Source organism: Entamoeba histolytica, genomic scaffold, assembly GCF_000208925.1.
Source record: "Entamoeba histolytica HM-1:IMSS scf_1104750517131 genomic scaffold, whole genome shotgun sequence".
In the NCBI taxonomy this organism is placed as follows: Eukaryota; Evosea; order Mastigamoebida; family Endamoebidae; genus Entamoeba; species Entamoeba histolytica.
The window spans coordinates 23,581-35,762 of NW_001915029.1; the positions used below are offsets into that span (position 1 = coordinate 23,581).

At 24.3% G+C, this 12,182-nt stretch overlaps 5 protein-coding genes across 5 annotated transcripts, besides 4 other annotated features; 3 read left to right on the forward strand and 2 right to left on the reverse strand.

Annotated features, from left to right (window-relative positions):
• Positions 1-942: a repeat region.
• Positions 938-1,829: a repeat region.
• An 84-nt stretch (positions 1,830-1,913) lies between these two features.
• Positions 1,914-2,066: a repeat region.
• An 88-nt stretch (positions 2,067-2,154) lies between these two features.
• On the reverse strand, positions 2,155-3,294 carry EHI_057810 (uncharacterized protein; the record flags this gene model as incomplete). The annotated part of the gene is made up of 1 exon (XM_647017.1): positions 2,155-3,294. The coding sequence occupies one exon, from the start codon at positions 3,292-3,294 to the stop codon at positions 2,155-2,157; it is 1,140 nt and encodes a 379-aa protein (XP_652109.1).
• A 629-nt stretch (positions 3,295-3,923) lies between these two features.
• Positions 3,924-4,447: a repeat region.
• A 111-nt stretch (positions 4,448-4,558) lies between these two features.
• On the forward strand, positions 4,559-5,830 carry EHI_057820 (uncharacterized protein; the record flags this gene model as incomplete). The annotated part of the gene is made up of 1 exon (XM_647016.1): positions 4,559-5,830. The coding sequence occupies one exon, from the start codon at positions 4,559-4,561 to the stop codon at positions 5,828-5,830; it is 1,272 nt and encodes a 423-aa protein (XP_652108.1).
• Positions 5,831-5,858: 28 nt separating this feature from the next.
• On the reverse strand, positions 5,859-7,024 carry EHI_057830 (uncharacterized protein; the record flags this gene model as incomplete). The annotated part of the gene is made up of 2 exons (XM_647015.1): positions 5,859-6,690; positions 6,756-7,024. 2 exons carry the CDS (start codon positions 7,022-7,024, stop codon positions 5,859-5,861), a joined length of 1,101 nt encoding a protein of 366 aa, XP_652107.1.
• Positions 7,025-7,180: 156 nt separating this feature from the next.
• Positions 7,181-11,200, forward strand: EHI_057840 (uncharacterized protein; the record flags this gene model as incomplete). Its single annotated transcript, XM_647014.1, has 1 exon — positions 7,181-11,200. The coding sequence occupies one exon, from the start codon at positions 7,181-7,183 to the stop codon at positions 11,198-11,200; it is 4,020 nt and encodes a 1,339-aa protein (XP_652106.1).
• A 260-nt stretch (positions 11,201-11,460) lies between these two features.
• EHI_057850 (40S ribosomal protein S4, putative) lies at positions 11,461-12,095 on the forward strand (the record flags this gene model as incomplete). Its single annotated transcript, XM_001913899.1, has 2 exons — positions 11,461-12,027; positions 12,069-12,095. The coding sequence occupies 2 exons, from the start codon at positions 11,461-11,463 to the stop codon at positions 12,093-12,095; spliced, it is 594 nt and encodes a 197-aa protein (XP_001913934.1).
• Positions 12,096-12,182: the final 87 nt, after the last annotated feature.

The window sequence follows — 12,182 nt, forward strand, 5'->3', positions numbered from 1 at the left end:
AAAAATGAAATATACCCAAATAACGATATTACTTTAGAATATTGGAAATTGTTATATGAAACACAGGTGAGATTAAATAAAGAGAATTGAAAATAAAACAAATCACCTCGTGGAATGAAAAATATTTCAATTATGATAATGTCATAATAACAATAAATGAATTAAATTTAAGTATAATGAAAATAAGTAACTGGAAAGCACCAGGAATAGACACTATATATGGGTATTATTGGAAAATGATGTCATCATCAAGAGAAATCATTCTCAATATCTTTAATGAATGGTTGAACTTCCCTGAAAACATCAAATTAGACATGATAAGTGGAAGAACTTTATTAATCCACAAAGTGATATGATAGGAATGATGTCACTAATTATCGTCATATCAGTTGTACAAATGTAATTATGAAAGTATTTACACCAATATTAAAAGAAAATATTCACAGAAGACTTAACATGAATAATGAATAATTTAAAATTAGTAGTAATCAATTGGGATGTAAACTGCATTCTCTTGCTGCTAAAGAATGAATAATTAATAGTTATATGTTAAAGCAGCAGAAAGAATAGAAATACCCAAAATATGATGAGTCATATTATGACATTAAGAAATTATATGACACTGTCAACCATGAATGGGTAATTGAATCATTAAAATATTTTAATTATGAGTTTGTCATCATTGACATAATTGAAAGTATGATGACTAGATGGAAGATATTCATCGGTTATAAATATAATGAATATCTAGGATATATTAAATTAAATAGATGAATTTTACAAGGTGATTCATTATCAAATATACTCTTCATCATACAGATGAATGTAATTTCTCAAATCATCGAAGAGAAATTCCCAAAATCAAATCACACATTATATATGGATGAAATGAGAATAATGACAGAAAATAGTGAAGAAATTTGAACAATCCACAATGAAATTGTTGACAAATACATCAAAAAATGGAAGTGTCATCAAATAAATGACACTTCAGAAGATGGTTTGAGTCAAAATGAGTAGATAAAACTACTACAATGAAGGCATGGAAGTCAATCAATATTAAAAAGAATGCATTTCTACAATTAACTAAAATGCAAGATGGAGCAATATTTTGTTTGTATAGAAAAACAAAAATAATGAAAAATGAAAGATTGAAATACTGCACACTATGTAAAGACAAGATAACAACAGTAGAACACATCTTACTATCTTGTATTTATCATAATAAATCACAAATGGAAAAACATGAAAATATCGGCATTATAATATTGATTAATAAGAAAATATACATTCAATAAACAATATAAAACCTCCATATGAAACAATGTTCAAATATAAAGACATCACAATGATATGAACAAACAAATAATGCATAAAAATGAATGACAATATCACAAAATACCATATATATACGTACTAGATAAAAAGAATAAAACTAGTCTATTATTTGATATGACTATTGTGGCTGATCACAATATTAATTGAGACTATTGGAAGAAAAGAAATATGTATAATGAATTAAAGAATATGTTAATGAAAATAGAAAAGTTAAAAGATGTCAAAATAATTCCAGTAGTAATTTCAATCAATGGATTAATAAATAAAGAAAGTATTAGATTAATTAAAGAATTAAAAATTGAGATTGACATCGAGAAAGAAGTAAAAAACCATGTAATTAAAAACATGATAGATGTTATTGAATACTGCTTCAATCACAACAAAACATACTCCGTAGAGATACTAGAAGATGAAGACTCATTGACGGGATTAGTCTCCCCTGAACCATTAAAAATAGAAACTATTTCTATTAATACTTAATTAATTGCTTTATTATTTTTTATTCATTTCTTCTTTCTTGCTTTTTCTTTTTTTTGGAACTTATCCCACAATTTTAGTTCTTATTTCTTTTCGTCTCATTTCTTGTGATATATCTGATGATGAACATTCTAACTCTCATTTGTTTGCATTAAACTCTACATCACTAATACTCTTTATTGGTGAAGTTCAAATACTCACTTCTCAATTTGAAGTAAATCTAATGTAGATATTCTATTAAATGACTTTTTCACACAAAATTAAAATAAATTTAATGTTTTTTGAAACTCTTCATAAAATCAACAAAAAAATACTTAAAAACCATGAATTTATTCAAAATTAGTAATACATACCTTGAACAAATCCATCTTCTTTAAATCCCATATCTGACAAATGATCTATTTGCAAATATTCTTCCGTCATCTTGTATCTTTTTATATCAGCACATGGCTCAGACTCGTTATTCTGTGGAATAACTACTTTATTACTTGAGTCTTCAATTTGATGAAGTACTTCACTACTCTTAACTGGAAATACTTTATTACTATAATCAAACACTGTATGTTGATACTCAACAAAAGGAGAACCTATATCGTTATTTAATGGGTTATCTTCCATTGAGTTACTAATGTTAGTAGGAGATTGTGGTGGTTGAATTTTAACACCTTCATTTAATCGTTGACATGGAGCAACTGATAAACAAGATACTAATGATGGACAACTAACTTTGTCATTAAAACAATCGAATTTACTTTCATCAATAGCTTGATCCAAAAATTCTTCTGTTGAGAATACCAAAAGAATGTTTCCATATGTTGTTTTATTTAAACAATCTTTGTCCCCAATAAAAACACCTTCATATTCTGTTTGAGAACCCCTTTCTTTTTTGAGATATTGGCAAAGAAAGTCATATACTAAAGTTCCTGTTGTATTTAATACTTCTATTTTCTTATAAATACCAATACATTTACCACCTTTCTTTACTAATGGAAGTTTTGTATATTGTTGGCTACTAATGGCACTTTTTGATACTTTTGTGTGTGCCAAACTATTATCACTCCCAAGTTCATTGTATTTAAGATAACATTCATTAATGATATTCATAACAACAAGTTCATTGTAAACTAATCTCTTCTTATTTTGTTTTCCACTTTTCTCAGTTCCCTTTTTCATTATTGGAATTCCTTCAGTATCAAATTTTAATTTGGCTTCTTTCTCTTCTTGAATTAATTCATACTCAAACTCTTTATCAAATATTATTACTCCATTTTCGTTCCATATCTTTTGAATAGGGAAGAAGTGGTGTAATTTTTCCGCTCTTCTTTGTTCTTTTGAAAAAAGAAATGACCATCCTTTTGTTACTAAGTAGTAACACCCAGCTAATATATACATTCTTCTAGAGTTTGTTGACTTCATTTTAGTTTGAGCAGTTAAAGTTGCCTTTTGAAGTCTTGGAACTTTATCTAGTCTTTTTGCCATATCTTTAATGAAAAGATAGTTATCACCTAGGTTAAATAAAGAACTGTAACTAAAAATAAAATAAACATCATTGGTATTTTTTAGATCTTAAATAGTTATACCCCAAATTATGATTTTTTCTTTGAACTTTTCAATTCATCTTTCATAATTAAATAACAAGTTTATTTTATTATTTATATTCTTTTTAAACAATGAATTAATTAATTTAATTTATACTTAAAAATTCAAAAATTCTGTTTATAATTATTTTTTATTCTTTTGTGGAATAAATTCAAGTCTGACAATTTTATAAATAGTGAAAAACATAACTCTTTGACATAATTTTATTTCTTTTATACTTATTTACTTTCTAACTTTAATATAAATCAAAAAATAAAAACCTGAAGGAGGAAGAATTTACTTTGGTTGATTAATTTTTATATTATATTGTGTTATGACATTTCATATTTAACATCATTTATTTTATTTTAGTGAACAGAACATTCTCTTATAATTTAAGTAGAGAATTATTTGGTTTTATATATCAAAATGATAAAGATGTATAAGAAAAGAGTATTATAGTTTGTAATAGGTTTATAATTTTTTTGAAATTCTGATGTTATGTATTTGTCTTGTAAAAAATTGAAATATCGAAGGTGGCATGTCTGAAACACTACACACAAACATTAATATAATTAAAACTTCAACTTTTAATGGTAATTATCTGATTATGATAGTGTATTTGAATTAGGAATGTATTAGGTAAAGTTGCAAAGGGTGTAGCAAGATATTATGATAGAATATTACATGGTGTAATATAAGGAAGTACTAAAGTGTAGGTAAGACTAAAAGAAAATTAAACATAATAATATAGTGGGAATGAAATGTTTTCTTCTCCCATTCATAAAATAAAGAAAAAAGGAAAAAGAAAATGTTTAAAATTAAGATAGAAAATAAACAAAAGGATAAAAAGAAGAATTAAGCAGAAGAAGGATGAGAAGACATTAATAAGAAAAAATAAAACAAAGAAGTGATTTTCTCATTTTGCAAGAAAAACATAAATGATAAGTTAAACAAAAAGATTACTGTTTTTTAAACAGCTCAGGGATTAGTCTCCGCTAAACTAGGAAGAATATATGAAATTCTATTAACACTTAATTAACTATTTCTTTATTTTCATTTGTTTGAAAATTAAAAACTAAATCAGATTTAAATCAAAAACCACAAATTTTTATTTATGTTTTTATTTTTTAATCAACACTAATAATTATTATTATTTATTAACATGGAAAGTTCTCAACAAATCATTGAACGACTTAAGTTAGTTGAGTTACAACTTCAAAACGAAACGATGGAAAAAGAGTTAATGAAAAGAACGATAGAGTCATTAAAAATTCATATTAATTCGTTACAACACATACAACAAGTTATGAATAATGAAATTGAAGAACTAAAAGAAGAAAATCAAATATGTCATAGTGAATTAAGGACAATTTGTAATATATTAAAAAATACATTTGGAGAAGATGAAGAAGATATACTTGATATAAGTGAAGACAATAATAAAAAAAGAGTTGTTTCAATTTGTCTTGGGTATGAAGAAGAAATCAACGATAAATGTTTTGATTTGATTATTAATGAAATTAATAATAATTATTCAATAAGTTATTTAAAAGCATTTAAGAATATATTATGTCATCATCCTCATCTTATTAACGGAGAGTTTAAACCAGAGATTTGGCATATAATTGGAGACAAATTACAAGGAAATATAATAGAAAAAAATTATTGTATTGAAATGTTGATTTATATATCTACATTATTATATGACATTCCATTAACAATACTTGAACTACTCTCATCAATGTTTCAAAACCAAACAACATCATTAAATATAAAAAATTCAATTCTTATTATAATGAGTTATCTTACTGATAATAATTTAGTACCATTTACTAAAATAATTCATCACATTCTCTCTTTTTGTCTAAACCCATTTTATTTAAATGAACAAAATTATGGAACAGCTACTATTGTTCTTTCACACATACTACCATTATTACCAAATCAAATAATTACTCTTATTGCACCTGATATCATTCGTTTAAATTTATGGCAAATTGATTTTGGAGAAGAATGGAGAAATAAAAATCATATTGATCCACATCATTTAATTTTACTTTTATTTAAATCAAATGAAACTATTCAAACATTAAAATCAACTTTTATTCAAAATGTATCATGTTTAGAATATATACTAAATCATCTTGAATTACGTTCTGATGAATCTCTTCAAATATTATATGAAATTGTTGATTTAATACCATCCAAATGTTCTAAGTTTATTGAAAAATTATTAGAATTATATCCATTTACTGGTGATATAAATGCTTGTTTAACAGCATGTGATATATTCCTTATGTATTTACCAACACTATTATCTTCTTCATCATTTATTTTACTTAAACAACAAATACTCAAAACGATTCAACCATATATTGTTTTAAATGAAAAATTGGCAGTAGCATTTCATCAAATCTCTTCACTAACAATTTAAATGAATTTTTTTTTCTTTAACTACTCAATTATCCCATTCTTACTTTTACTTGTTTTCTTTTAACAAGTTTATTTCTTTGTTTTTCTTCATATTTTCGTCTTTCTTCAGGTGTCATAGCATTAATCTTCATTGCCTTTTCTTTTTCTATTCTTTCAGCATTTTCTTCTCTGATTTTCTTTGCTCTTTCCTTTTCTTCTTCTTCTTGAATTTCTGCTCTAACTGCTTTACATTTTTCAAGAAGATAAGGTTTAATTGTCACTTTATTAATAGAATTAGCTAATCCAAAAATAAGGTCAGTAGCTTTTGAAATAATTTCTCCATTACAAATTTTAATACTACATCTCATTAAAGATTTTTCATCACAAACTGATGTGGATTGATCAGATAAGATGAAATAATTAAATTCTTTTTCATATAAATTGATAAAATCAATCATTGGTTGATTTAAAATTCCTGTTGAATCAAATGCATCACTAAAAACAACATATTTTTCTGATAATTTCATTTGTGCTCCATTTCTAGTTTTACAGAATTTTGAAATTTCTGAATATTGTTTTCTTAATTTTTTTTCTTGTTTACTTTTACAAATACCATAAATACAAGGTGGTGCAATACCTTTATTGAACACAACATCAATTATTAATTCATCTTGTTGTTTAGTAATAAGAGAAAAAAGATGATTAAAGAGTTCTTGTCTTTTCACCAAATTGAAATTAAGACAAGCGCCTTTTATTAAAGGATGATCATAACATTCAATAACAAATTTATTACATGAAACACTCATAATTCCAACAGGAACTTCTGATTTCCTATTTCCTTTTTTAAAGTATTTAAATATTGCAGCATGAGCAAAATGTGCACTAATCATATTAAGATATTTGATTTATTATGTATTTTTAATAGTTCAATATATATTAAAACAAACTATTCTGTTACTACACTAGTATTACTAGATTTACCAATAAAGAAATATACAAAATATATAATCACAAAGAATAATGTAATATATTCCATTTTATAACTTTTGGAATGTAAGTCTTTTCGTTCAGAAGCTGGTTGTGGTTTTCTAGGTCTAACAAATTCAGAATGTGATATTTGTAAATTTTCTTCTTCATTAAAATCTTGTACCTCTTCATTTGTTTCTTGAGCAAGGGTTGAAAGAAGTAAAAGACTAGTAAGTAACAGTACTTTCATTACTGAATTATTTTAAGTTCATTTATTTTAACAAAACTATAATTTTATTATATTTTAATATTAATGCTAAAAGAAAAAAAAATAAAATAAAAATTAAGAAATAAAAAAAAAAAAAAACCCTCAAAGAATCTTTATAATAAAAAAAAAACCGAAAGAATGGAAAGTGATTATTATACCATTTTATTACAAGAAATAGCATATGAATCATGTGAATTTGGGATAGGTATAAAAAGTATAAAAGAAATAATACAAAAACGAATTGAATTTAAACCAACAAAAGAACAATGGGAAATAATCTTTTATGAACCAATAAAAGAAAGTATAGAATTATTTGAATTTTATGAAAAAAAGAAAGAAATAAAAGAAAAAAGAATAATAAAAGAAAAGATATATGAAGAAACAAATGAAATGACAATAAAAATGAAAAGAGAACATCATTTATATTTTTTAGGATATAGAGATACAAGTGTATATTTATCAGATTTATTATATAATGTATTAGCGTGTATTGGAAAAGAAAGAGGAAATGGAATAGCACAATATGATTTATTAAAAAAAGTAGAAATAGATAATAGAAATATAACGTATTATGTCAAAAAATTAACAGATGCTGGATTAATAAAAAAATATCCAATTTTAAAAAATTCATGGAAATTAGTTTTATCGATTTTTGATTTTAATTCTTCTAATCGTCAAAACTCAGAAGATGAAGACTTAATTGAAAAATATGAAAATATTTTTAAAAGAATATTAGAAGAAAATAAAGGAAAATATGTTCCACAAAGTGTAATTAGAAAAGCATTAGGACTTACTGGAGCACAAAATAAAAAAAGATTTAATTCAGTAGGAAGATTTATTCAAAGAAAAAAGATAGCTGAACTTGTTCAAGGAACAGTTAAAGGTGGATCAAGTAAAATTAGTATGTTTTGGAAATTAAAAGAAGAAAATAATGTTATTCAACAACCTTTTCAAATTAATGAAAATCAAATTGGTGGAATTGATGAAGAATTTTCTATTGTTCAAAATTCTAATAATCAAGAATATTCAATTAATTCACAAATGAATCCAATAATTCAAATACAAGAAAATGATGAAAATTCAATAAATGAAATTGAAAATACACAAATTGAAAATGGAGAAGATGAAGAAAGTGTTGGATTTCTTGGAAGAGAACATCCATTATTCAGTGAATTATATCAATTAGTTTCAATATCAAAAAATGGAGCAACAATAAGAGATATTTCAAAATATTTAAAAATGTCAATTAAATTAGCAACAAGAATAACACAATTTATTGCAAATACTAAAATGTTTGGAATTACAGTTACAATGGAAGGAAAAGTAAGATCAAAAACATCAGAATATCGTTTATGGCTTAAAGAAATTGCACCAAAAATTAATGAAGAAGAATTTAAAAAAGAAGAAATAAAACAAAAAGAAGAAGAAATAAAAAGAAAAGAAATAAAAAAAGAAGAAAGAAATGAAAATAATATTCTTTCACAACCTAAAAAAATTAGAAAATCTACAACTACTTTAAATAAAGAAAGAACTCGTTTAATTAATGAAATTATTCAACGTGAAGGAATTGTTGGATTATCTGAAATTAGAAGAGAACTTGGAATGAAAGAAAATACATCAGAACATCATAAAACTATTATGAGAATGCTTCAACCAGCAATTACTAAAGGATTAATTGAAATTAAATCATTAAAAATACCATTTGAAAATGGAGGATTTAGAAATATAAAAGTTGTTATTCAAACAAAATTAAAAGATGTTCATCAAAAAATAAAAGAATATATTATTAAATGTTCAAAAATTAAACCAATTAATAAAAAAGATATTGAAAATGTTGTTCAAATTGAAAAAGAAAATATTAGTGAAGTTGAAAAAAGAGAAGAAACTAAAGTTAAAAAATATTGGAAAGGAATGATTAAACCAGTTATGATTAGAGTTAAAACTTGTTTTATTGAAATTTGGAAATTTATCTTTGAAAAACAAAAAATAGAAGGAAAGAATTTTGTTATTCAAGAAAATGAAATAAATAATGAAGATTTAAAATTTACAACTGTTGATGATTGTATTAAATGGTTAAATCAATTGGAAATTACTCAAATTAAAATGAGACTTATGGAATTTGTAGAAAATTTAGAAATTGGAATGTTTAATAAATTAATTGGAATTGTAAAAGAAAATTGTCCATTTGATGAAAATTTAATTGAACAACCAATAAAAGTAAAAGATTTAGAAGTAATTGAAAGAGAATGGTTATTAACAAATAAATCATGGATTAAAAGATTAAATATTGTTATTTCATTTTTAAGAGATATGAGACTTATCCAAAGAGATATTGAATCAGATGATCCTGATGGAATGGTTGTTTCTAAAAAAGGTATTTTCTTTATTCAAAATAATCAAACAAAAGAAATTACAGCAAATATATTTAATTTCAATTCATTAATTACTGTTAATCAATTTTGGGTAAATGTTGAAGTAAAATCATTACAATTTCCAGTAACTGATCCAATAACACAAAAAACTGAAGAACCATCAACAATTGTTATTGAAGGACTTCAAAATTTACCATTATTAAAAAGAAGTATTTCATGGCATACTGGTTCAATTTTAACTAAACCACAAAGAGCTATGATTTATGATCATATTTATAATGAACATACTGAATATGACGAACAAAAATTATGTGAAGAAACAGGATTTAGTGAACAACAATTAGCTCATGTTATAAGTCAATTTAGACAAAGGTGTTTAAAGAAAAAACAACCAATTGTTGATAAAAAATTAAAAATTAGAAAATTTATTTTACCACAAAAAAAAAGAAAAACAGAAAAAAATGATGAAAAAAAATGGAGTAAAGAAGAAGATAGAAAAATATTAATTGCTTATAGAAAATATTGGTTTGAAGGAAATATTGAACAAAATGATGATTCTCTTCCTGAATTTTTACCTGATGGTATTTTAAAAAAATTAACAAAAAAAGTTGGAGCTAAAATGAAACAAATAAGTGTTAGATTAAAAGAATTATTATTACCTGAAAATCATGAAATTATTGAAGAAATATTTGATGAAGATTTAGAAAAATATGATGATGATGAAATTATTGAAATTAAAAAAAAAGAAAATAAAATATTTGATGATGATGTTCAACTTATTTTTAATAATGATGAACAAAGAAATGAAGTTTATAAATCAATGGCAATGCTTAGATTAAATCCTGATGAAATTAGAAGTTTAGGACTTGATGTTGATATGTTATTTAAAAAGTATCAACATGCATTAAGTTTTTTAGCTGAAATTAAATTTATTAGTAAAGATAGAAATCCTTTTAGTCCAATGTTAATGAGTTTAACTCCTTCTTTTATTAATCTTACTGAATCTAAATTATTTTCTCAATCTTTCTTTAAAAAATATACTCCAATTACTTCTTGTGGTTGGTGGGAAATTCAACAACCAATTCTTCAAGAACAAGTTGATGAAATGATTATTCAATTATCCTTTATTTCTGAAATTCATCCATATATATTTCCTAAAGGTGAATTTGCAAGTGAAAAAATAGGTGATAGTTCATTAATATTTTATGAAGAAGATATTAATGATAAATATGTTTATAGTAAAGGAAGTCAATGGTATTCTTCTTTAACTTTTCTTAAAAGACTTAGTTGTTTTAGTGATAAAGAAATTATGTTATTTAATCGTATTAAAAATATTTTTAATAATGAAGAAAATAATTCTATTGAAAGAGATTTAACAATTAGTATTATTATTAATCAAATTGGTTATTCTATTAAAGTTATTGAACCTATTATCGCTTATATGTTATTTAAAAAAATTATTATTAGAGAAAAAAGAATTTATTCTTTACCTCTTGAACAAATTGTATCAGAACCTTTAGACTTAGACAGAATGACTCCTTGGTCTAAATTTGATGGTAATATTGATATTGATTTATTTAATTCTTTAATTCATAGAATGAAATCTTTTGTATTTAAATATCCTTCTGTCTCTGTTGAAAATTTATGTAAAAAATTCCCTTTTGCTCAAGAAGATACATTATATTTATTACAATATCTTGTTGATGAAGGTGATATTGAGATTAGAACAAATGGTTTATTTGAAGATGGTTTATATGTTTTTCCTAAAATTTCATCATTTTTTTAATTAATTATTTTGTACTTTTTTTTTTTGTTTTTCTTTTTAAATTTTATATTTATTATAATTATTATAATTATTATAATTTTTTATTATTTTTTTTAATTTTATAAAAAAAAGGGTTTTAAAACTTAAAATAAGGAATTTCTTTGTGAAATGGTTTGTCTCCTTTCGTTTTATTTTATTCGAAACTGCGAACAATTCTTACTAACTTTTAGGCTAGAGGACCAAGACATCACTTAAAGAGATTAAATGCACCACACCATTGGATGCTTTCTAAATTAGGAGGAACTTTTGCACCAAAACCATCACATGGACCACATGGAATGAAAGAATGTCTTCCACTCATTCTTATTTTGAGAAATAGATTGAACTATGCATTAAATGGAAGAGAAGTTACAATGATTGTTAAGAACAGAACAATCAAAATTGACGGAAAGATTAGAACTGACACTAGATATCCAGTTGGATTTATGGATGTTCTTTCTATCCCAAGAACTAAAGAAAACTTTAGATTAATGTATAACACTAAAAGAAGATTTTGCTTAGTTCCATTAACTGCTGAACAAGCTAAATTCAAATTATGCAAAATTGAAAAGAGAGTACTTGGAACTGGTGCTATTCCATACATTGTTACTCATGATGGTAGAACTATTAGATATCCACATCCAGAACTTCAAGCTAATGATACAATCAAACTTAATCTTGAAACAGGAAAAATCGTTGATTTTGTTAAGTTTGATATTGGAAATACTGCTATGATGATTGGTGGTAATGGTATGGGTCGTGTTGGAGTTATTGTTAAAAGAGAAGTTCATCCAGGATCATTTGAAATTGTTCACATTAAAGATGCTAAAGGAAACACTTTCACTACTAGATTAAACAATGTCTTTGTTATTGGTAAAGGAACAGAAACTCTTGTTAATCTTCCACTTGACAAAGGAATTAAGAAACCATTATTACAACAAGTCAATGAAACTATTAAGAAGAA